Source organism: Garra rufa, chromosome 19 (genome assembly GCF_049309525.1).
Source record: "Garra rufa chromosome 19, GarRuf1.0, whole genome shotgun sequence".
Classification (NCBI taxonomy): Eukaryota; Metazoa; Chordata; class Actinopteri; order Cypriniformes; family Cyprinidae; genus Garra; species Garra rufa.
Window position 1 is genome coordinate 19934431 of NC_133379.1, and position 26933 is coordinate 19961363.

Here is a 26933-nt window from a genome sequence, read left to right on the forward strand (position 1 = left end):
CCCAGAACGTTCTGAGAAGGTCACAATGTGGAATTCTTTAAAGGGTTGGGGGACCTTTACAGAACATTCAAGACGTTCTCAGAACGTTTAGGGGACCATACTTTATTAGGAAATTTGACATTCTCAGAATGTCCCCGTTGATGTTCTTTAAAGGGTTAGGGGACGTTATTTGGGGGACCCTTACAGAACATTCAGGACGTTCTCAGAACGTTTAGGGGACCATAATTTATTAGGAAATTTGACGTTTCCAGAATGTTCTCAGAACGTCCCCCGTTGGTGTTAAGGACATTGCCCAGTAACGTTCCCAGAACGTTCCGGGAAGGTCACGCTGTGGAGTTCTTTAAAGGGTTGGGGGACCTTTACAGAACTTTCAGGATGTTCTAAGAACGTATAGGGGACCATACTTTATTAGGAAATTTGACGTTCCCAGAACATTCTCAGAACGTCCCCGTTGGTGTTAAGAACGTTCTAAAAAGGTCATGATGTGGAGTTCTTTAAAGCAGTGGTTCTCAATCCTGGTCCTGGGGGACCCCTGCTCTGCACAATTTGCATGTCTCCCTTATTTAACACACCTGACTGAGATCATCAGCTCATTAGGAGAGAGATCCATGAACTGAACTAACAAGCTGAAGATCTCAATCAGGTGTGTTAAATAAGAGAGACATGCAAAATGTGCAGAGCAGGGGTCCTCCAGGACCAGGATTGAGAACCACTGCTTTAAAGGATTGGGGGATATTATTCGGGGGACCCTTACAGAACATTCAGGACGTTCTCACAATGTTTAGGGGACCATACTTTATTAGGAAATTTGATGTTCCCAGAACGTTTTCAGAACATTCTCAGAACATCCCCGTTGGTGTTAAGGACGTTGCCCAGTAACGTTCCCAGAACGTTCTGAAAATGTCATGAAGTGGAGTTCTTTACAGGGTTAGGGGACGTTATTTGGGAGACCCTTACAGAACATTCAGGACATTCTCAGAACGTTTAGGGGACCATACTTTATTAGGAAACTTCTTTGAAGGGAACTCGCATGAAATAGGCCCGGTTTCACAAACAGGGCTTATAAACTAGGACTAGGCCATAGTTCAATTAGGACATTTAAGTAGGCTCATTTTTATAAACATGCTTAGATAAAACCTTACTGGTGTGCATCTTGAGACAAAACAAAGTCACTGATATGTCCTAAGATCAATCCGTGCAATTTTATTTAAGTTAAAACAGCCAGACTTACATTTAAGTCTAGGACTAGGCTTAAGCTTTGTCTGTAAAACCGGGGGGATAAACTTACAGTTCTGCGAAAAATAGTCAGAATTTGTATATTTATATCTTGCAATTCTGACTTTAGAACTCGCTATTTCTACTTTATATCACGCAATTCGGATGCCATTTCTCATAATTGTGAGTTTATATCTCACAATTCTGACTTTATAACTAGCAATTGCGAGAAAAAATTGCAAGTTATAAAGTCTTTAGTGGAAACAGGCGTATACTCACTATGGTTGCATTTAATAGATCAGTATAGTAGGCTAATATTAGGAAACATTATCATTTAGAATAAATGTTTCTTATTTTAATGCATTTTTGTTTTATTCCCTGTGATGCAAAGCTGAATTTTCAGTGTCTTCAGTGTCACATGATCCTTCAGATACATTCTAATATGTAGATTTTCTGCCCAAGAAAGTATATTTTATTTAAAATTTTAAATGATTTGAAATAGAAATCTTTTGTGATATTATAAATCTACTGAATAAAAGTATTTACCCCCCTCCTAAATCTCAATAAGCAGTACACATAAGTGTGTTGCGTTTAAAAGTTTTATTCATTCCTCCATTGGATTCTGTCTGCAGTATTTTAATCCACTGGGACCACAATTTTGACAGATATTCTCTTTACATTTTTCTTCAATAATTCATCTTTTATGCTTATTTCCAACTCTTAGAGACTTGATACCACTTGTTTAAGTGGTCAGGAAAAATTAAAATTGGTTTTAGGACATAAATTCCATTTTACAAACCCCTTTAGGAGTGCTATGCACTGGTGGTATTTGTGTGTAGATATTAGCAGTCTCACTTTCTCACAATGATCTAAACTTTAAAAGCTCTACCAGTTAATCAGAAATGTCTACCAGCGTACATAGCCACCATAAACAAAACATTAAAAAAATCAAAATATACATATACAGAGTTTGTAAATCACCATATTATGCTATGTGAAGAACATAACGAATGTCTTGAATATAATAAAATTTGAAATTATTGAAATATCCAGACCCACGCCTATTTCCTTTTGCTTGATTAAAAAACTGTGTGCTTGCATATGTGTGTATCAGTGTGTGATTTGGTCGAATCAGTTGGTTTCAATCTCAATGTTATTGTGTCCCCTCAATGAAAAGGAACATTGAGAATAAAAAAATTGTCACAAGCATGATTTTGCCAATTTGGCCTGTCAGCTGTTGAAATTTAGAAACCACTTTGTATTTATTAAAACTTAATTTGGCATTTCTTTTGCTGTGTTGTGTCTCGTCGAGTGTTGTGTTGTGTGATGTGCGTACACAAATCATTATCATCTAAATGAGACTAATCCTGCCCTTCCAGTGTCCTGCTCAGAGCAGAGCACAGAAGAACTTTTTCTCCCTGAACGGGTTTTCTGAAGTGGGCACAGGGGTGATGAGAGGGTCCTCACATGCATGGGCATCACAGTAGGCCATCAAGTCCGCCGCTGCCTTAGACACCTAAGAATCCAGAAAGATTGTCAGTGTTGAAAGTAAAAGCACTCAAACGGCTATTGATTTAAAGCTGAACATCTTTGTCTTATCCACCTTCTCTTACGGGAAGAAATTAATTTTATGGGTTTGGCTGGTCTCATCCATGTCCAGTTATTTTTAGCTATTTTCAAATATGCAAATTAATATCAATAATAAAATCACCATATGTTTAGGAATGAATGTTATATGAACAAACTCTTTTGTAAAAACCCTCCGAATATGAATAAAAATAAGTTTCTAAAGGCAAACTAAACTTTAAAGGCAATCTGACCAATCATAACGCAGAATCATTCATTTTTGTCCGACAAACAAACCAGACAGAGAAGTAGATTAGGTAAGGGTGGGGTTCCCCTGGTAAAATGTTCATTCCAGGGGATAAATATCACGTTATTTTGGTCACTTCAACACCTGACATGAAAAACTATTCGTAATGCTGTTTTTGGATGTGCAGGGTTGCCAGGTTTTCACAACAAAACCCATTCAATTTCTTTTCAAAACTAGCCCAATCATGCACGGGTAAAATGCATGTTTTTTGGTGGGGTTTCCCTGGTAAAATTTGCATTCTAGGGGCTAAATATCATGTTATTGGGGTCACTTCACCTGTGGACAATCCGTTCATAATGCCAAATCTGTCATTTTTGTCCAACAAACAAACCAGACAGGAGAGAATAGTTTAACGCCATTGGACATGAACTTGAAAAATGGTGTGTATTGACGTCTTTCCACATTTAAACAAGTTACCTTCTGATGTTCATTCATGTTTAATAACTAGATAACTAGTAAAGTGGAAGAGATGAATGGTTCACACATGCTGCTCGACCTCAAAGAGCCACAAATGGTATTCATTGTTTGAATTTCTTTAAAAAAATGGCTGAATTTAAAAGAGGAGACTTTGTTTCATACCAAAAGTAATTTGCTCTGTCTTGTCTGTTGGCACATTGTCCGATTCTGATACTAGTATCGGACGATACTAGTATCGGAAATACCGCCGATACCACAAAAAAATCTAGCATCGGAATCAGCGAGTACTTGAACCCACGTACCGATCCGATACCATTTTTTTTCTTTCCCGCTAGCAAATCGGAAGCCAGTTCTTCTTCGCGGCTCAGAATGCAAACACAGGGAATAGTGCTGTGTTGCCACAAGCAACCACTGCTTAGAGCAGCGAAGAAGAAATACTAGTGATGGGTCGTTCTTGAACGATTCGTTCATTTTGAACGAATCTTTAATGTGACTCGGGAACAACGAGTCGTCTCCGGGAGTGATTCGTTCAGTCGCGCATGCGCAATTGCGCAACTATGAACGAACGACTCAAACCGAAAGACTCGAGAGATGAACTAATCAATTCTGTTTCCGGCTCAGACTGCATAGGTAAAGCGTATGGGGCTGTCACGTGATGAACGAACGACTCAAACCCGAAAGACTCAAACCCGAAAGACTCAAACCCGAAAGACTCAAACCTGAAAGACTCGAGAGATGAACTAAACAATTCTGTTTCCGGCTCAGACTGCACAGGTAAAGCGTATGGGGCTGTCACGTGATGAACGAACGACTCAAACCCGAAAGACTCAAACCCGAAAGACTCGAGAGATGAACTAAACAATTCTGTTTCCGGCTCAGACTGCATAGGTAAAGCGTATGGGGCTGTCACGTGATGAACGAACGACTCAAACCCGAAAGACTCAAACCCGAAAGACTCAAACCCGAAAGACTCAAACCTGAAAGACTCGAGAGATGAACTAAACAATTCTGTTTCCGGCTCAGACTGCACAGGTAAAGCGTATGGGGCTGTCACGTGATGAACGAACGACTCAAACCCGAAAGACTCAAACCCGAAAGACTCGAGAGATGAACTAAACAATTCTGTTTCCGGCTCAGACTGCATAGGTAAAGCGTATGGGGCTGTCACGTGATGAACGAACGACTCAAACCCGAAAGACTCAAACCCGAAAGACTCGAGAGATGAACTAAACAATTCTGTTTCCGGCTCAGACTGCATAGGTAAAGCGTATGGGGCTGTCACGTGATGAACGAACGACTCAAACCCGAAAGACTCAAACCCGAAAGACTCGAGAGATGAACTAAACAATTCTGTTTCCGGCTCAGACTGCATAGGTAAAGCGTATGGGGCTGTCACGTGATGAACGAACGACTCAAACCCGAAAGACTCGAGAGATGAACTAATCAATTCTGTTTCCGGCTCAGACTGCATAGGTAAAGCGTATGGGGCTGTCACGTGATGAACGAACGACTCAAACCCGAAAGACTCAAACCCGAAAGACTCGAGAGATGAACTAAACAATTCTGTTTCCGGCTCAGACTGCATAGGTAAAGCGTATGGGGCTGTCACGTGATGAACGAACGACTCAAACCCGAAAGACTCAAACCCGAAAGACTCGAGAGATGAACTAAACAATTCTGTTTCCGGCTCAGACTGCATAGGTAAAGCGTATGGGGCTGTCACGTGATGAACGAACGACTCAAACCCGAAAGACTCAAACCCGAAAGACTCGAGAGATGAACTAAACAATTCTGTTTCCGGCTCAGGCAGCATAGGTAAAGCGTATGGGGCTGTCACGTGATGAACGAACGACTCAAACCCGAAAGACTCGAGAGATGAACTAATCAATTCTGTTTCCGGCTCAGACTGCATAGGTAAAGCGTATGGGGCTGTCACGTGATGAACGAACGACTCAAACCCGAAAGACTCGAGAGATGAACTAAACAATTCTGTTTCCGTCTCAGACTGCATAGGTAAAGCGTATGGGGCTGTCACGTGATGAACGAACGACTCAAACCCGAAAGACTCAAACCCGAAAGACTCGAGAGATGAACTAAACAATTCTGTTTCCGGCTCAGACTGCATAGGTAAAGCGTATGGGGCTGTCACGTGATGAACGAACGACTCAAACCCGAAAGACTCGAGAGATGAACTAATCAATTCTCTTTCCGGCTCAGGTAGCATAGGTTAAGCTTATAGGGCTGTCACGTGATGAACGAACCCCGACAGATAGAGGTGAGGGAGCTAATCATAGACTGAAGACCCAGGTAAACAATGAATTAATCTTTTCTGTTTCTAATAGCATTATAGTTTTGTCTTGTTTGTAGTGTGATCAACGTTTGTATAATCAGTAGATGTGTTATGGAAGTAACACGTAGCTTTTTAATGATATTTTGGTAAAATGAACGAAATGACTCGAAAAAAGATTCGTTCATTTTGCTGAACGAGACTCAAAGATCCGAGTCGGTAAAATGATCCGAACTTCCCATCACTAAAATACAAACGTGCTAGCAGTTTGTCCGCTGTTTGGCAGTATCTCAGACTGGACCAACCAGCCAGTAAAACGGCGGCATGTCTCATAGGGCTTTATTATTTCGGCGATGCAGAAGACACGGACGGAATCGCGGAATCCAGTCTTAATGGAATTTACAGTTTAACGCGGAACGTCAAGGAATTTGTCAAAGTTTGATGCATTAATCAAAGGTAGTTCATTACACTTAAATCAAATCGTGATATGGACTAATATTAAGCCGAAAACCGACTGTTTAAATATGAATTATGCGTGGCTCTGTGTTAATGAATGGTACAGGCGCATGGATTTGTTTACTCCTTGTACTGAAGCGCGCGGGACACTTGAGGCAATATTAAAGGGCTCCAGACTGTGACCATTTTTTCTGCCAGTGTTACTAATTTTCGTGAGCAGTCACACTGGCGTGACCACCGCGTTGTTCAACTCATAAGCACTGCAATTTCTGTCTCAGATAAGAAACATAAAACGGCACGTGAAACGAAAGTGAAACTAACACGATACGTTTATCAGCGTGGACTGCAACGCAAACAAACTTTCACAAACCCCGAACAGCTTTATTCGGGAGCCAATGTTGATTTTGCAACACTGTTACTGCTGCAAGATGCAGTGAGGAGCATTTGAAAATGCCGCACAATGAATAAGGTTGCTGCGAGATCTAGTGTGAATCTTTCAAAATCTGCCCAAAATTCTCTGTTATAAACAGGGCTGATGTACGTCAGAAAACCAGATTACTAATGCTAACTATATAAAAAAATTACTGTCAAATGTATGTCATATAATAAAAATACTCTAGTTCACTGTATATATCACTGTATGTTTGTTTTATTAAGGGATAAGTCTGAAGCACACCATAAAACAATTTATTAGTATTATCTACAGCTGTATATATAATTACACACCCAGGTATCGGATTAGTACTCGGTATCGGCCGATACCCCGAGCCCAGGTATCGGAATCGGTATCGGGAAGGAAAAAAGGGTATCGGAACATCTCTAATTGTCAGTTTCCTCTAGGGATGTTAACCGATGACCGTTTGACCGGTGGTTGACCGTATCAACGTTAACCGGTCAAAGTTGTCGGTAGTCGGTTTAAAAAAAAGTGCCGGTGCGTCTTTTACGCATTCTGAAGGTGCCTGTTTTATCCATTGGTTTTATCATGTTGCAGTCTATTAGGCAACATTCCGCATAAGATGGGCTTAGATTTGGAAATACATTACATCTACATTTCAGTGGTAACCGATAAGGTGATGATGATCATCATCTTTCTTTATTATGGTTAGCACTGTTACCTCAACTAAAGCGGTGTCTCTTCGAAGCTGTCATTTTCTTAAATGAGCCGTGGCAATGTTTCAAATGAGCTTCTAACCTAGACAAACGCCTTTATTTTCAAAGCGATCACCTTGTACCCAAACCATTTGAAACTAAGGAGCCATTTGTCCTACGATTACATACAACAAGCTCTTCGGCGCCGCGTTTGCGGGACTCATGTTTCGTGCTGTCGGGGATTTTAAAAAAGTGACGTGAGTGGCAGTGTGTGCGGGAGGCAGAGCGGCAGAGAGATGCGACAGAGTTGCGAAACTGCAGGCGCGGCTCGAAATGGCTGTTATTTCAAATAGCGTACTATATTTTAAACTAATCGGTTAACCGGTTTCAATCGGCTAATGAGGCTCGGTGGTCGGTCAAGAAATTTTTTAGTTTTCGCCATCCCTAGTTTCCTCTTTACTCAGTAATGTATTTATATTAAGCAAAATCTCAAAACTGCTCAGCGTCTAAAAAAAACACTGGTTTTGCCTGTAGTGCAGGGTTGCCAAAAAATGCCTAAAATGCATGTTTTTTGGTGGTGTTTCCCTGGTAAAATTTGCATTCCAGGGGCTAAATATCATGTTATTGGAATCAACAATCCACGGCAAGAAGTGTTTATAACGCCAAATCTGTAATTTCTGTCCAACAACAAACCAGACGGGATAGAAGATTAACAGATGGATTTCAACTCAAATTTTTAATTTTTAATTTCTTTAAAAAATACTAAATGTGAAAACGGAAACCAGTATCATACCTAAATTAACTTGCTCTGCCTTGTCTTTCGGTGCATTGTCAGTTTTGCCTGTAGTGCAGGGTTGCCAGGTATTCATAACAAAACCCTTCTAATTGCTACTCAAACTTAGCACAATCCATGTTTTTTGGTGGGGTTCTCCTGGTAAAATTTACATTCCAGGGGCTAAATATCACATTATTGGAGTCAACCACCCATGGCAACAGTGTTCATAATGCCGAATCTGTAATTTCACCTGTATTGCAGGGTTGCCAGGTTTTCACAACAAAACTAATTTCTTCTCAAACCTAGCCCAATCATGGGTACAATTCACGTTTTTTGGTGGGGTTCCCCTGGTAAAATTTGCATTCCAGGGGATAAATATCACGTTATTGTGGTCACTTCACACGCGGACATGAAAAACCATCCATGGCAAGTGTTCTTAATGCCAAATATGTAATTTTTCTTTAACAAACAAACCAGACAGGAGAGTAGATTAACGCCGGTGGACTTAAACTTGAGAATGTATGTGTACTGATGTCTTTCCACATTTAAACAAGTTACCTTCTGATGTTCATTTATGTTTATTCTATGTGATAACTAGTAAAGTGGAAGAGATGAATGGTTTACATGCTGCTCGAACTCAAAGAGCCACAAACGGTATTTATTGTTTGAATTTCTTTAAAAAAATGACTGAATTTAAAAGAGGAGACTTTGTTTCATACCAAAAGTAATTTGCTCTGTCTTGTCTGTTGGCACATTGTCAGTTTCCTCTTTACTCAGTAATGTATTTTTATTTTACAAATCTCAAAACTGCCCAGTGTCTAAAAAAAACACTGGTTTTGCCTGTAGTGCAGGGTTGCCAAAAATGCCTAAAATGCATGTTTTTTGGTGGGGTTTCCCTGGTAAAATTTGCATTCCAGGGGCTAAATATCATGTTACTGGAATCAACAATCCAAGGTAACAGTGTTTATAACGCCAAATCTGTAATTTCTGTCCAACAACAAACCAGACGGGATAGAAGATTAACAGATGGATTTGAACTCAAAATTTTTATTTTTTTATTTAAAAAATACTAAATGTGAAAAATGGAAATCGGTTTCATACCTAAATTAATTTGCCCTGTCTTGTCTGTCGGTGCATTGTCAGTTTTGCCTGTAGTGCAGGGTTGCTAGGTTTTCACAACAAAACCTGTCTAATTGCTACTAAAATCTAGCCCAATCATGGGTAAAATACATGTTTTTTGGTGGGGATATCTCAAACGGTTTGGCTGTGGCGAGGTGTTGAAATCATGGCGAGAAATTGGAAACAGGAAGTGTCTAATTACTTTTGCATATTTTGTCTGATTTTGTTCAAACTTCAGCGGTTTGGTCGTTGTATGATGCTGATCACATAGATGTGACTATTAGAAGTCAAAATTATAGAGCCACTAACTGGCAACAGGAAGTGCATCTCTATTAAAATCACATGGTAAAATTTGCATTCCAGGGGCTAAATACACCCCATGGCAACAGTGTTCATGAAGCCGAATCTGTAATTGTTGTCCAACAAACAAACCAGACAGGAGAATAGATTAATGCAGATGGATTTGAACTCGGATTTAGAATTTCTTAAAAAATTACTAAATGTGAAACCAGAGACTTTGTTTCATACCAATATTAATTTCCTCTATCTTGTCTGTCGGTGCATTGTCAGTTTCCTCTGCGCCTAAAAGAACACTGGTTTTGCCTGTAGTGCAGGGTTGCCAGGTTTTCATAACAAAACCCTTCCAATTGCTTCTCAAAACTATCTCAATCTCTGGTTAAATACACGTTTTTGGTGGGGTTCCCCTTGTAAAATTTGCATTCCAGGGGAAAAATATCACGTTATTGTGGTCACTTCACCCGCTGAAATGAAAGACAACCCGTGGCAACAGTGTTCATAACGCTGAATCTGTCATTTTAAACAAACCAGACAGGACAGGAGATGAAAAATGGTGTGTATCGGCATCTTTCCATGTTTAAACAAGATATCTTATAATGTTCATTCATGTTTATTTAATGTGAAGTAGTAAAGAGGAAGAGATGATCAGTTCATGTGCCGCTTGATCTGAGGCACTACATTAAAGAGCCACAAACGGTATTTATTGTTTGAATTTCTTAAAAATTACTAAATTTGAAAGCGGAGACTTTGTTTCATACCAAAAATAAACAACTCTCTCTTGTGTGTCGGCGTGATGTCAGTTTCCGCTCCGATCCACAATGTATTTTTTACAAAATCTGCACTGTTTTTGTATGTGAAAGGTTGACAGGTTTTCACAACAAAACCCATCCAAGTGCTTTTCAAACTAGCCCAATCACGGGTAGAATACACGTTTTTTTGGGTTGCCCTGGTAAAATTTGCATTCTAGGGGCTAAATATCACATTATTGGGGGTCACTTGAGCTGCGGACATGAAAAACAATCCACGGCAACAGTTTTCATAACGCCAAATCTGTCATTTTTGTCCAACAAACAAACCAGACAGGAGAGTAGATTAATGTTGTTGGACTTGAATTTGAAAATGGTGTGTATTGCCATCTTTCCAAGTTTAAACAAGTTACCTTCTGATGTTCATTCATGTTTATTTCATGTGCTAACTAGTAAAGAGGAAGAGATGAACAGTTCACGTGCCATTCAAATTCAAAGAGCCACAAACGGTACTTTTTGTTTGAATTTCCAAAAAAAAAAGACTGAATTTGAAAGCGGATATTTTGTTTCATAGCAAAACAAAATAGCATCAAATAACATCTTGTCTGTCAGTGCATTTTTCAGTTTCCTCTTTGCTCTGCAATGTATTTTTCACAAAATCTTAAAATTGGCCAGTGCCTGAAAAAACACTAGTTTTGCCTGTAGTGCAGGGTTGCCAGGTTTTCACAACAAAACCTGTCCAATTGCTACTAAAATCTAGCCCAGTCGTAGGTAAAAATACATATTTTTTGGTGGGGTTCTCCTGGAAAAATCTGCATTCCAGGGGCTAAGTATCACGTTATTGGGGTCAACACCCCACGCCAACAGTGTTCATAATGCAGTCTGTAATTTTTGTCCAACAAACAAACCAGACGGGAGAGTGGATTAACGCAGATGGATTTGAACTCGAAATTTTAATTTCTTAAAAAATTACAAAATGTGAAACTGAAGACTTTGTTTCATACCAAAATTCATTTCTGTCTGTATTTTTCACAAAATCTTAAAAAAAAAAAAACGCTGGTTTTGCTTGTAGTACAGGGTAAAATACATGTTTTTTGGCAGGGTTCCCCTGGTAAAATTTGGATTCCAGGGGCTATATATCACATTGTTGTGGTCACTTCACCCACAGACATGAAAAACAACCCGTGGCAACAGTTTAAAGTAGCCCAATTCCACAGGACTTGGCAACACTGCTGTAGCGTCTTGCCTTACACACTTCACCTCCATATCTTGACTAAAACAGCATTTTAATTAAATAGATCATTGTATGAGTGAAATGCAAGGTTGAGGTCAATGCTTAAAGACTGTTGAATGCTTCAAGTTGTACTTGTAGGACACACTTTACCGGAGGGATTGAAGAATTGGGTCATACCTATTAACCTGATTCCAGATCTTTGATCACATTTGATACAAATTAATCTGCTGCGTACAGGCTGGTATAATAAGACGTATTTATAGGCAGGATTACCACTGATCTGATTCCTGTTTGCCATATTTTCCAGTCATTTTACATTGCCTCACCTTGATTCGACAAAAACTGGCTTCAATCTTCAGCTGTTCTACCAGCTTCCTGGCTTGACCAACGCTCATGGTGCTGTTCACAGGGGTGTCTCCTTTCATCCTGTCACATACATACAAAAAATTACTCAGATATCAATGCAAAATATGATACAGAATGAATCTTATCTTGATTGAAGGGATAGTTCACCCAAAAATGAAAATTCTGTCATTAATTACTTTCCTTTATGTCGTTCCCAAAGACCTTAGTTCATCTTCAGTAGACAAATTATTATATTTATGATGAAATCCAAAAGCTTTCTGACCCTGCATAGAAAGTGACGCAACTGACATGTTCAAGGCCCAGAAAGGTAGTAACGACATCAGTAAATAATCCATGTGACAACGGTGGTTCAACCATAATTTATGAAGGTACAAGAATAATGACATCCGCCGCCATTTTATCAAGAGCACCACAACGCATGCACTTACTTTCCTCTACTCGTAAACAAGGCTCAGTTTTGAAAGCCGTTATTTTTAGGGTTTTTTTTTGGCACACAAAAAGTATTCTCATACCTTCATAACATTATGGTTAAACCACTGATGTCACATGGACAATTTTTTCAATGTTCTTTCTTGGTACCTTTCTGGGCCTTGCACGTGGTTGGACCCTTCGGAAGCTCTCTGAGTTCATCAAAAATATCTTAATTTGTCTTCTGAATTTGTCTTGAGAATTAGGGGATATATGATACAAAATCTGAGGTAAAACTTTACCATAAGGTCCTTTTAGTTAACGGATTAACTAAACAACACAGTTGTTACAGTATTTATTAATCCTTCTTAACATTATTTCATAAAAATGCAACTGCTTGTTAAACCAAGTACCATTCAATAGCCTATTAATAACATATGTGACCCTGGATCACAAAACCAGTCAAAAGGGTAATTTTTTAAAAAGAAATTGAGATTTACTTATCATAAAGCCATTAATGTATGGTTTGTTAGGATAGAACAATATTTAACAAAGATACAGCTAATTGAAAATCTGGAAACTGAGGGTGCAAAAAATCTAAATCACCTTTAAATGAAGTTTTTAGCAATGCATATTACTAATCAAAATTACGATTTGATATATTTATGGTAGGAAATTTACAAAATATCTTAATTGAACATGATCTTTATTTAACATCCTAATGATTTTCGGCATAAAAGAAAAATAAGTAATTTTGACTATTACTACAAACACACCGATGCTACTGAAAACTGGTTTTGCAGTCCAGGGTCACATATCAGTAAATGCTGAAATGAACATTAATTAAGATGAATAACGTCCTTAGAAGCATTTTCATTGTTACTGATAGTAGTTACCCAATGTTAACCAAAGAAACCTTATCGCAAATTCTGTTTACAGTGCACTAATGGAAGCATCTTCCTGTGGTCCAAGACTCTCATACCCTCTGCTTCACTTCCTGTCTTTCTTCCTCCCTCTCCTAGTATCATTTACTACTGCTTTGCTAAAAGCTGCTGCCCTAGAAAACCAAAACCTCACCTTGGATTGCAATGATCTGATAGCAACACATTTTATCATCCTGAAACCCTTGATTTCCAGGTGATGATGATCGTTGGAAATCAGTCTATAAAAACATTTAGAGCTATTCATAAACATCTATGTATATCTATCTATCTAATATAGATCTAGAATGAGTGCATGAATGATTTTGAATAGGATTTCAACAGTGTATTGGGGCATGCCGGCCCCATTTTGCACATAGGATGTGCTTGCAGGGATCCAATCACCACATGGAATATACCATAGTATTCTGAGCAATAGAACAGAAAAGGCCGATTTAAATGTAATCTGGTTCAACGTAAACCATCTATAGATATAAATCACGTGTTGCAGACAGTAATAAAAACTAGGCCATATAGAGAAATGACAATCACAGCTGTTCAAACAGATAACATATATATGAAAATATGATATAGAAAAAAATGCAATGCATTTTAGTTATTCAAATAGAATGAAAGCCATAAATTCAAAAGGACGTATACAGGAAAACAGGCAGATCAAGAAGCATAAAAAATACCACAGGTCTGTATTTGTCCATTTTTGGCCCTTTTTTCCCCTCTTTCACTCAATTTCTTACCCTTGCTGTGTTCCTCTTGTGGTGATATCTCTCCCTCCTCTTCTTTCTTATTCCTTCTCTCTCTCTCTCTGTCAGTGTTGTTGCTTTCAGTGCAGCCGGACCGCACCCTCATAGACAGTGTGGATGCTACCCAGTTCTGTACAGTCCAGTGCACTGCAATTCTGCTACAATGAACACCAGTCTCTTGGTACATACATAAAACTCCCCTCTGCAGCGAGTGGAACGTCCCAACCAGCGGGAGGGGGGCCCTATTGGAATTGATTTATTCTGTGGGCTGGCTCATACCATCTTCCTAGCAGCATGGGGAGGATGAAGGGGGAGGGAGATGTATTGATATAAAGCTGTGTGTTAAAACTAAAATCTCACAGAATGAATTTATACAGTTGAAAATGATCCTAAAACATTATACCAAAACAAATTTGATGTGTTTTTTTGCCATCACTGTTCCTGAAGCTTCTAAATGAAGTGAGCCTTCCCTCTCACTGCTCTGTTACCATGGGAACTGCTGCAGTCTCAGCCTCTTTGTCTCGTACTGAGGCACCATTTTGACTCAGTGGTCTCTCCCACCTTGGTTAAGATCTTCTTAAACCCCCCCACGTCTTTCATCACTCCGCTCTCCCGCTGCATTCACTCTCATGTTACATTCACTTTGTTGCAAATCTGCCCCCTAGTTTCCTGAGAAATGAATATACTGTTATGTGAAGCATTTGGTGCGTAAAGAAAGAGTATAGGGTTCTTAATGGTGCTCTGGGACATTACATTTAATGTTTTTGATTCATGGTTCAGTAGCAATGACGATGGCCAAGATGATAAAAAAAAATAAAAATGTGATTTTATTTATATTGGCTTATATATTTGGAAAAATGTTTATACAATTTTTAACAAATGTGTAATTTAATTAACCAAATGTCAACTGGTGTAACCAAGTAAAAAGACTAAAATACTTATGCTGTAACTACTACTACTACTACTATAACATAAAGCAGTTTTTAGTCATAAATATAAATTTTCTTAGGCTTGCTTCATAAACAAAACATGCCTCTTTATCCACCTTTTTCTTTAATGCGGAAGTAAGCCTATAGGTGCGACTTCTGGTTCATTAGCCGCTGTAGGGAAATAACGAGAAGAATAACAACGTGCAGTAAATGGTAAAACTGTTTGCACTACAAACCAGTGTGTTCACAATTAAGATAATACATAAAAAAAGGTAAGACACACCAATTTGCAATATCAAGCAGCAAAACAAGCTGTTTTGGACTGCTAAAAATAGCTGGAAGCAGATGAGAACAAAAGCCAGACACATATGGTCGTGCTTGTTCCTACAGGAAGTAAAACGGTGGATATAACAAAAAATTTAGTTTTAGAAAATTTCATTTTTGTTTAAATTAATTAAATTAATTAATTAATTAATTATTATTTTTTGAATTTCTTTAGTTTTTAAATAGACTATACTACCACTACTACTATTAATAATAAAACATAGTTTTTTTAATCATGAATATTAATTTTCTTAGGGTTGCTTCATAAACAAAACATGCCTGTTCACATAACAAAAAAATGTGTGATTTTCGACAATTTTGTTTTGTTTAATTTAATTTAATAATTTAATTTATTTTAATGTATTTAGACTAAGTTTTTAGTCATGAGTATCAATTTAATTTTATTTTAGTGTATTTTATTTTGACTGTTTTATCAAATTTTTTAAAGATCTGTCATGTCATGGACCCTTGTTTTTTAGATATAGATAGACTATACAACAACAACTACTACTACTGCTATTATTATTACATAAATAAAACAGTTTTTTAGTCATGAATATTAGTTTACTTAGGGGTGCTCCATAAACAAAACATGCCTCTTCATATAACAAAATATTTTTAAACAGTTTAATTTAATTAAATTTAATTTAGTTTTTTTATTTTATTATTTTATTTTTACATTTGTTTCAAATTTGTCATGTCATTGACTCATATTAATAATAATAATAATAATTCATAGTTTTTAGTAATGAATATCAATTTTCTGGGTTGCTCCATAAACAAATATGTGGTTTTAGACAATCTCATTTTGTATAATTATTTAATTTAATTTAATTTAATTTAATTTAATTTTATGATTTAATTTTATTTTATTTTTGCTGTATTTTTGAATTTCTTAAAATTTGATCATGTCAGTGACCTTTATTTTTTACTCCTACTACTATTACAAATAAAACAGTTTTTTAATCATGAATTTCAATTTTCTTAGAGTTGCTTTATAAAACAAGCTTCTATAACAAACTAAAAATATGTGGTCATTTTATTTTTACATTTCTTTAAAATTTATCATGTCATTGATGTACTTTCAGACCATTATATTTATTTATTTAGTTTTTTTTTTTCTTAAAAATGTGTCCTAAAAATGTGACCCTCATTTTTTTAGATATAGATAGACCATACTACTACTACTACTTTATAGAACAATTCAAGTGGTTATCTGTCTCCTTTAATATAATGTAATTTAAACTTTTCGATTAAATTTGCCTATGTGATGTCTTTTCTTACTCAGATTTTTGTTAGGCTAAATCATTATAACAAAATAAATAACAAGTTGCTTAATAATTATGATCACTTTTTTTTTGCTGATTAGGGTGTCATTGTAATTTGGTTCTCTGTTTTGTCCTTTACCTTGTTCATTTTGTTATTGTATTTCAGTATTAAAAATAGACGATTTAATAAAAAAGATAAAGTATTTGTTACAAAAATATATCAGTCAATCAAAACTGCTTTTACGTAACAGTTCGTATGAATAACAAAAACATATTTTGAATCGCAGCACATGCAAACGCATCGAGCAGTATGTATTTGTACCTCTTCTGTTGCCGTAGTGTGTTTCTGTCCCACCAGCAGGGGCGCCGCTGACTTAAACAGATGGTTGTTTTTCTCTGATCTCTAGATACTAAGTGACAAACTTTCGCTTTAGATTTTGATTAAATATGACTAGGAGATCAATTGTTCTGCCCTGAAATGCATATATTATGCGTCACTCCAGCACATAACATAGGAAAGGAAGAGAAAGGGGTCGGTCCACTGGAGTAACGTTAGTTCATCAGTGTAACGTATTCTGAAGCAGAAATATTTATTTGTCCATGGCGTGTTCTCTAATGAAAGAAGGTGCGTTTGCGGTTTATATTTCAATATGACGTACTTGTAAAAACATCAGTGTAAGATAAACTGCGGAAGGAAGACAGGAAGACACTAACATCCAGTTCAGAGAGACTGAAAAATTATTTTAAAGGTACAGCTGTATGTAAAGGACAAGCTAAAATGACAATACATCTTCTTATCTTAGTGTTTCTTTCTTTCCTATTTTCCTGTGTTATTGTTTTGCTTTAGTTTGTCAATCTGTCAAATATACAAAAATACATGATGCTGTATTAATTACAATCAGCTGTGAACGATAGATATTTATATAAATAACATTAAGCTGTACTTAAAAGTATAAAATAAGTATAAACAGTACATTTTGTTAAGTAAACAGTGCATAACAATTTATTCAGAGATGATTATAAGATTTTGGCTTAGTTGTCATGTTTTCATCCTTATGCCTTATTGTGTGTATTATTGTAATTACTTTGCAGTTATAATGTAATTAATGTGTTTAATTCTGTATTTTCTCTGTTTGTGCTTTTTTAGGGCATTCTGTGACTTCATCGACAAAAACGAAAGAAAGCTGGAAAAGCAAATTCATATTATCAGATAAGAAACTGGCATGTCATGTCTTCAGTCACAGAACGAGATCTAAAGACGATTAGGTTTAAATGTGACTTTTGTGGTACAAGCTTTTAACCCCCTTGTCATTTCAAATTATTAATTTTGACTATACATAAGAATTATTAGATGTAGTGATGCACATTTTACTGAATAGCGTGTGAAGTGGTTTGCATGAGTAAAGAGGGAAAGACCCCTTTGCTTGCGGCAGGGGGGCTGAGGAGCAGACAGCGTGACACCACAGGATCCACGTCTGCATTGGACGGTGAGGGATTGCAGAGTATGGGTGCAGCAATGGGGCCGTTACTGCTTTGGCTCCAGGATGTGGCAGCAGTGACCCTGCTGAGAGCCCGCAGGACGCTTCTAAGGGCTGCCATCCTGTTTTGCGCCTTGGTGCTTCTCCTCTGGGTCTCCATCTTTTTGTACGGAAGCTTCTACTATTCCTACATGCCCAGTGTCAGCTTCTCCACACCAGTGCACTTCTATTACAGGTACAGACACATCAGGGCTGGACAGGAACATTCCTGTCTGTTTGCGCACGACCGAGTTATTAATTAGTTTGGTCCGATGAACAAAAACTGTTGGAGGCATTACTGGAGTTCGCAATGCATTGTGGTTGATTCCTCCTCCCCTCTGTTTTATTTCTTACAGAACAGATTGCGATGCTTCAGATTCAGCCCTTTGTTCCTTTCCAATGGCTAACATCTCACTCTTGAAGAATGGAAGAGACCAGGTAGGCCAATTATAATTATAATGAAATTATAATTAATTACTTATATTATAAACATGCTTTACTTGTTCCTTCTGAGTTAGCTAATTATGCATGCAACGGATATCTTTTAACGTTTTGCTGTAAGCATTATCTAACAAGCCTGACTCTTTCTGGTAGGTGATGATGTCTGGTCAGGCCTACAGGATCTCTCTGGAGCTGCAAATGCCTGAATCTCCTGTTAACGAACAGCTTGGCATGTTCATGGTCAAAATGTCTTGCTATAGGGCTGATGGGACAGTCATTCAGTCGGTGGCTCGCTCAGTAAGTGCATACAGCTCCCACAAAATTCATTGTTGTTCCTTTTTTGTTTTTAAGGCAGTTGTTAATGAACATAACAGCAATTTAAGTGATAATACATTTAATTCTGCTCTATCAGTAATCTGGTAAATATGGAAGCCTGTTTCCACCACTGAATAAAAAATAAAAATAGGTTATTAAAACTTTTTATCTTACAATTCTGACCTTTTTTCTCAGAGTTGTGAGATATAAACTCACAATTCTGACTTTTTTTCCTCAGAATTACATGATATAAATTTGCAATTGCAAGTTATAACTGTGAGATATATCAATTGTGAGTTTATATCATGCAATTCTGAGAAAAAAGTCAGACTTTGCAATTGCAATTTGTAAAGTCAGAACTGCGTGATATAAACGCACAATTCGGACCTTTTTTCTCAGAATTGTAAGATATAAACTCGCAATTCTGACTTTTTTCTACAAATTTGCATGTTTTAAACTTAAAATTGCGGAAAAAAAAACTTGCTATTCTGACTTTTCTCAAAAATTTACTTTATAATTGCAAGTTATAAAGTCGAGATTGCATGATATAAACTCACAATTCTGACACAATTCTCACATTTGCAAGAAATAAAGTCAGAATTGCAAGATAAAAACTTTAAAAAACAATTCGCAAATGACATTTTTTCTCACAATTCTTACTTTTTTCTCAGAGTTGTAAGATATGAACTCGCAATTGCGAGTTATAAAGGCCAGTCTTGAGTGGAAAAAAAGACTAATATGTTCTTAAATAGCGAGTTTATATTTCACAATTCTGACTTAACTTGTATTTGCTAGTTTATATCTTTTTTTTTTAAGTTATATTTTTTGCGCCTTTATTGACTTTAAAGGACAGGACAGTAAAGAGATGACAGAAAACAATAGGCAGAGAGAAGGGGAGCAGGATTGGCAAAGCACCTCAAGGCGGGAATATGAGATAAAAGTTTGCAATTGCATTTTTTATTCAGTGGCTGGAACGAGCTTCCATAGGTAAGTGCTAAAAGGGAATTTAAAATGTACAAAATGAAAAATGGATATTAGGTTTTAGAGCACTATTCAAGTATTTTTTGTACTTCAAGTGAGCTTTAGATGATCACAAATGTAATTAAAATATAAAAAAGGGAAAATATCCTATAAACAGTTAATTGTCCTATAACATATGTTCATAATTAGCTTTTTTTAAAATAAATGAATACATTCATTAAGCAATTATTTTAAGCAAAAGTGTCAGTAAAGACTTATTTTTGTTGTGAAAAAAAAAAATCAAAATTTCTATTTCAAATAAATGCTGTTTTTTAAGCTTCCTATTAATCAAAGAATCCTGAAAAAAAAATCTACAAAAATAAAGAAGATAAAAAATTAAGTGTTTTCAATGTTGATAATAATAATAATAATAATAAACATTTCCTAAATATAAAATCGGCATATAAGAATGATTTCTTAAAGGTATAGTTCACCCAAAAATGAAATTTGTCATTAATTACTCACCCTTACGTCATTACATATCTGTAAGGCCTTCGTTCATCTTCAGAACTAATATATTTTTTTATGAAATCCAAGAGCTCTCTGTCTCTGTAGCACCACACCCATGCGTCATGAATGCGTGTCGAAGACTGACAAGGAAAACAAGAATTTGTTGAATAAAGTCGTTATTTTTGTTTTCTTTTTGCACAAAAAGTTTTCTCGTAGCTTCATAAAATTATGGGTGAACCACTGATGTCACATAGACTATTTTAATCAGGTCCTTACTACCTTTCTGGGCATTGAACGTGTCAGTTGTGTTGCTGTCTAAGCAGGGTCAGAAAGCTTTTGGATTTCATAAAAAATATCTTAATTTGTGTTCAGAAGATAAACAAAGGTCTTACGGGGGTTGGAACGACATGAGGGCAAGCTTTAATTTTTTGGTGAACTATCCCTTTTAGGATCATATGACATTAAAGACTAGAGTAATGATCCTGAAAATTCAGCTTTGTCATCACAAAAATAAATATAATGGTAAATATATTAAAACAGAAAAAAGATATTTTATATTATAATAATATTTCTCCCAATACCGTTTATTGATTAATTGATTAAATAAATGCAGCCTTGGTGAGCGTAAGAAACATCTTTCAGAAACATTTAAAAAAAGTATCCAGCTTCACTCTGATTTACAATGCCTTGCAAAAGTATTCGTACCCCTTCATTTTTTTCACATTTTGTTTTGTTGCAGCATTATGTTAAACTGCTTTAAATTAGTTTTTCCCCACATCAGTTTACACGCCATACACCATAATAATGACAAAGCAAAAACCAGATGTGCAAATTTTACAAATTTATTAAAAATAAAACACTAAAATTAGTACATTGCATAAGTATTCATACCCTTAACTCAGTACATAGTTGAAGCACCTTTACAGCCTCAAGTCTTTTTGGGTATGATGTGACAAGCTTTGCACATTTGCATTTGGCAATTATCTGCCATTCTTTGCCTCACCTTTTCACCTCTCAAGCTCTGTCAGCTTGGATGGGGGCTGGCAGACATTTTCTAGAGTCCTAGTTGTTCCAATCGTCTTCCATTATGAATGATGCTTCTGTGAACCTTCAATGCAGCAGATTTTTTTCTGAACTCTTCCCTAGATCATTGCCTTAACGCAAGTCTGTCACTGAGCTCTACAGGCAGTTATCTTGACCTCAGGACTTGGTTTTTGCTCTGATATGCATTTTCAGCTGTTAGACCTTTTCTGAGAGGTGTGTGCCTTTCTAAATCATACTCATTCAAATGAATTTGCCACAGTTTAACTCCACTCGAAGTGTAGTAACATCTAGAAGCAATATGAATGCTCCTGAGCTAAATTTCCTAAAATTAGCTAAAATTGTGTCCCAGAAAAGGGTATGAATACTTATGCAACAGGATCTTTTTATTTTTTTATTTTTTTATTTTTAATAAATTTGCACAAATGTTAAAAGCCTATTTTTTTCTTTGCCATTATGGAGTAGGGAGTGTAGATTGATGTGGGAAAAAAAGTAATTTAAAGTAGTTTAACATAAGGCAGCAACATAACAAAATGTAAAAAAAAAATTAAGGGGTATGAATAATTTTGCAAGGCACTGTAGGTTCACGTTTGATGTTTATGGACCAACCTCCAACTTCTTACATTATAATACTATAAGTCAGTAAATGGCTGTTTACCTCATATTTATTTGTTTTTCCCTATTAGACGATGTTGCACTACCGTTCTAATCTGCTGCAGACCATGAGCACACTGCTCTTCTCACCCCTCCTGCTCACAGGTGTGTCTGAGCAGAAACAGCTCATTGATGTGGAGCTCTTCCAAGATTTCAAATCAGACCTTGTAAGTTTGAAAAATGTGTACAAGAGTGAAAAAACTGTAATTTTTCAGATTATTCGTGCCAAGCGTACATATCTAGGTTTCAGAAAAAACCATGCATTATATTGATCTGTCATTCACAGTACCAGCCTGCCGTTGGTGCTGTGATCGAGATTCAGTCCCGCAGGGTCCAGATTTATTCTTCCCAGCTCAGGATCCATGCCTACTTCACTGGCCTTAGGTATTTGCCATTGTTCGTTTTTATCACTTAATTTGACTGCTTTGAATGCTTCTCGCTTTCAGTGTTCTATGCCTTTCTTTCCTTTTACAACAGATACCTCCTGTATAATTTCCCTGTGATGTCTGCAATCGTTGGGGTGGCGAGTAACTTCACCTTCCTCAGTGTCATTGTGCTCTTCAGCTACCTGCAGTTCATCTGGGGAGGGCTCTATCCCCCCGAGCAGGTCAGAGTGAAGGTAAGACCATCTGTCTGCCTAATCTGTTTAACCTTCATGCTGTCGCACTTCCATTGGATACAATCCAGACGTCTGTTTACATACACAGGTGATGATGGGGGACTCAACACGTCTTCAGCAGAGGAGAGAAGAAGCGCGAAAACGTATGCACTCATCCGCCAGCACTCCTAGTAAGAACACACAACTGCAGCATGCACATATGATCATGTCAAACAAACAGATCAGTCACTAATATGCAATTCATCCACTGTTTCTTAGCCATTATGTATGGAAGAGAAAACAGTGAAACGGCAGATCCACCACAACAACCGAAACAAACCGTTCGAAACAAAGGTGAGTGGGAACGTGCAATAAAAAGGAAATGTGATGTACACTACCAGTCAAAAATTTTGGCACAGTTAGATTTTTTATGTTTTTTATAGTCTCTATGCTCCAAGCCTGCATTTATTTGATCCAAAGTACAGCAAATATTTTTACTATTTAAAATAATAATTTCTATTTGAATATATTTTAAAATGTAATTTATTCCTGTGATTTCAAAACTGAACTTTTAGCATCATTACTCCAGTCACATGATCCTTCAGAAACCATTCTGATATTCTGATTTGCTGCTCAAAAAACATTTATTGTTAACGTTATGTAAGCTAGTTCGTCATTGTAGTCTAATCTTTTGTTTTAGTCTTTAAAATTGAAATGTGTGTAGATGTAAGCAAAACAGACAATTCTCTTTTCTTATAAAACGTGACAAGATGACAAATTCGAAAGCGAAAGCATTCGAAGCCCGGATTATAACATGCAAAAGAGGAACTCCCATTCACAAAATTCAGATCACAAATAGTACTAGTACTAATAAAAAAGAACAGGTTGAATGTTAACCACTTTGTTAACATATAACCATAAACTATTATAAAAGTTCATGAGCATGAATTGATTCGACCAAATGATGTTCTCCTGCGACCAACAGAGAAAGTTAGTTGCAAAAGAGCGACCAGTGGGAAGAATGAGTCTAGAGCCCTGCCTGGATTTATTTAAAATAAAGCAGAAGCAGTAATATTGTGAAATATTTTTACTATTTAAAATAACTGTGTTTTAAAAAGTAATGTATTCCTGTGATTTTAAAGCTGATTTTTTAGCATCATTACTCCAGTCACATGATCCTTCAGAAATCATTCTAATATTCTGATTTGCTGCTCAAAAACATTTATTAGTAATGTCATGTCAGCTAGTTTGTCATTGTAGCCTATTGTTTTAATGTCATTGCGCTTTTTAGTCTTTAAAAGTGAAAGGTACAAGTGTAGATGTAAGGAAAAGAGACAATTCTCTTTTCTTGTAAAATGTGACAAGATGACAGATTTGAAAGCGAAAGCATTCGAAGCCCGGTTTATAACATGCAAAAGAGGAACTCCCATTCACAAAATTCAAATTACAAATAGAACTAGTACTGATGGAAAAAGAACGGGTTGAATGTTAACCACATTCGTTACCATATAAACTATGATAAAAGTTCATCAGCATGCATTGATTAATCCCATAATGTAGCAAAAAAAGGGAGACCAACTGAGAAAATTAGTTGCAAAAGAGCGACCAATGGGAAGAATGAGTCTAGAGCCATGCCTGAATTTATTTAAAATACAGCAAAAGCTGTAATATTGTGAAATATTTTTACCATTTAAAATAACTGTTTTCCATTTTAATGTATTTCAAAATGTAATTTATTTCTGTGATTTCAATCCTTCGATCCTTCAAAAATCATTCTAATATTCTGATTTGCTCCTTAAAAAAAGCATTTATCATTATTATGTTAAATAAATTTTTTTCAGGTTTCTTTGATGAATAGAAAGTTCAGAAGAACATCGTTTATCTCAAATAGTAATCTTTGTAACACTATAAATGTCTTTGTCATCACTTTTGATCAATTTAAAGCATCCTTGCTAAATAAAAGTATTAATTTCTATAATTTCTTCCCCCTCCCCCAGAAAATAGCAGAAATATTTCACAATATTACAGCTTTTGCTATATTTTGGATCAAATGCAGGCTTGGTGAGCAAAAGAGACTTCTTTAAAAAGCATTAAAAATCTTACTGTTCAAATACTTTCGACTGGTATTGTAATTGATGCAGTTAGATGTGCTTAAAATGCAGTGATCATGTCACTAAAGAATCATGCAATTATATTTGTTTGTGCAGGAGAGTTGGACACTCCTACTTTGATTGGTACAGAGGACCTGAATGACCTGCAAGAGGATGAAGCTGGTAAAAATGAACTTAAAGCAAAAGAAAAATAGCATGAGAACACTCATTCCGAGTCAATTCACTGGTTCATATTTCAACAGCTCAAGACTCCTCTACAGATGAAGCTCCCATTTTCCTTGAAGCTCCTCATATTGCAGAGACCCAGTTAACTGAGTTAACTGAGGAAGACCCAGATCATGAGCAGAGGGCAGCAGGAATTGGAAATGGGACTCAAGATGAAGAAACCACCCAATCGCAGTCCTTAGACATCAGCCTTAGACAAAGGCATGGACCTTGGATGAGGCTCTGAGCGCCAAACTCTGGAGCAAACACAAGCGCACATGCATTCTGTTTCATAAGAGCACACTCATAGCTAGCGTATTTTGAGACATTCCTTTTGAAATGCAATGAGTATTACCATAAGATTTTTTCAGATGCATTTGGAAACCAGTTTACCTCGTGGGGCCGTTGTGAAGCTTAAAGCATTTTCCTGCTCTGCTGCTATTGTTCTGTTTTCGCTGATTACTTACTATAGGACTTTACTTACTGTAGGAGTCCTGACATTACTGAGGTCTGTGGTTCTGTTACAATATTATTTTTGCATGTAAAGTGTAACTACTGTAAGTGTGTACAATGTACTTCCATTTTATTCAAATTCTTTGCATTCTTCTGCGTTGCGATAAAAAAAATCTTTACCATGGCTAAGCAGTTCAACTTAACTTTTAGGGATGTTATACAATTTGTTTAATCAGTTGCAGTTATTTTAAAGCAGAAAATGCTAAACATATTTTGTTATGGAGAAGCATGTTACATATTATTAAATATAAATAGAGGACACTGAAGTATCATTAATTTGGGAAACATAATAATAATAGTAGTAATTGTATTATTATTAACTAAATTAATAATATAGAACAATTATTAGTATTATTTATTATTTATTTTTATTATTACTGTTACTTTATGAAATAATAATCCAATACAACACTACCAGTCAAAAGTTTTTGAACAGTAAGATTTTTAATGTTTTTTTTTAAGAAGTCTCTACTGCATTTGATCCAAAGTACTTTTTTTTTTTTTTTTTTTAATATTTTTACTATTTAAAATAACTGTTTTCTATTTGAATCTATATTTTAAAATGTAATTTATTCCTGTGGTTTCAAAGCTTAATTATTTGCATAATTACTCCAGTCACATGATCCTTCAGAAATCTTTCTAATATTCTGATTTTCCGCTCAAAAGAACATTTATTATTATTATTATTATTATTATTATTATTATTATTATTATTATTATGTTGTTGTTGAAATCAGCTGAGTAGAATTTTTTCAGGTTCCTTGATGAATAGAAAGTTCAGAAGAACAGCTTTTTTTTCAGAAATAGTAATATTTTGTAACATTAAAAATGTCTTTATCATCACTTTTGATCAATTTAAAGCATTCTTGCTAAATAAAACTATTAATTTCTATAATTTCTCTCAAAAATAATAACAATAATCAAAAATAAACGTTTGAATGGTGTTATTTTAGATAAATGCTGATCTTTACATTTTTCTATTCATCAAAGAATCCCGAAAAAATATATATACTCAACTGTTTTAAATATCGATAATAATAATAATAATAATAAATGTTTCTTAAACAGCAAATCAGCATATTCAAATGATTTCTGAAGGATCATGTGACAATGAGGACTGGAGTAATGATGCTAAAAATTTAGCTTTGATCACAGGAATAAGTTACATTTTAAAACATATTTAGCTATTTTAAATAGTAAAAATATTTGAAAATTGTACTGTTTTTGCTGTACTCTGAATCAAATAAATGCAGGTTTGGTGAGCAGAAGAGACTTTTTTTTTAAAAAACATTACAAATCTTACTGTTCAAAAACTTTTGACTGGTAGTGTACATGGAGTATCATTCTTACTATGGAAGTATATGGTGTTTTATTTTATTTTTTAAATATTTATTAAATTAAATTCATGCATATTTGTTCATTCTAACCAAAGATTTACTGGTGTATTTGCTTTATTCTTCTGCACAGGAATTCTGAGCGTATCAGTAAATTATTATGAAAGGAAGAATGTTTGTATGTTCAGTTTACTTCATGTGTCTCTTTTGTGTCTTTGTGGTTTATTTAATAAATCAGACATAAAAGCAAT

The 26933-nt window shown here is 35.9% G+C and overlaps 2 protein-coding genes across 3 annotated transcripts; one reads left to right on the top strand and one right to left on the bottom strand.

Annotated features, from left to right (window-relative positions):
• Positions 1 to 1798: 1798 nt before the first annotated feature.
• gng3 (guanine nucleotide binding protein (G protein), gamma 3) lies at positions 1799 to 14116 on the bottom strand. Its single transcript, XM_073824524.1, has 3 exons — positions 13958 to 14116; positions 11835 to 11934; positions 1799 to 2731 (listed from the first exon to the last, which is right to left on the bottom strand). The coding sequence occupies exons 2-3, from the start codon at positions 11931 to 11933 to the stop codon at positions 2603 to 2605; spliced, it is 228 nt and encodes a 75-aa protein (XP_073680625.1). The 5' UTR covers position 11934; positions 13958 to 14116; the 3' UTR covers positions 1799 to 2602.
• Positions 14117 to 16998: 2882 nt separating this feature from the next.
• On the top strand, positions 16999 to 26932 carry bscl2 (BSCL2 lipid droplet biogenesis associated, seipin). 2 transcript variants are annotated; one of them, XM_073824599.1, is made up of 12 exons: positions 16999 to 17109; positions 17632 to 17770; positions 17918 to 18197; positions 18358 to 18439; positions 18596 to 18739; positions 21955 to 22089; positions 22209 to 22306; positions 22400 to 22541; positions 22630 to 22711; positions 22800 to 22874; positions 24728 to 24793; positions 24874 to 26932. In XM_073824599.1, the coding sequence occupies exons 2-12, from the start codon at positions 17713 to 17715 to the stop codon at positions 25080 to 25082; spliced, it is 1371 nt and encodes a 456-aa protein (XP_073680700.1). In that variant the 5' UTR covers positions 16999 to 17109; positions 17632 to 17712; the 3' UTR covers positions 25083 to 26932. The 2 variants fall into 2 exon arrangements, with proteins under 2 accessions (XP_073680700.1, XP_073680699.1); XM_073824598.1 differs by having other exon boundaries at positions 17010 to 17233.
• Position 26933: the final 1 nt, after the last annotated feature.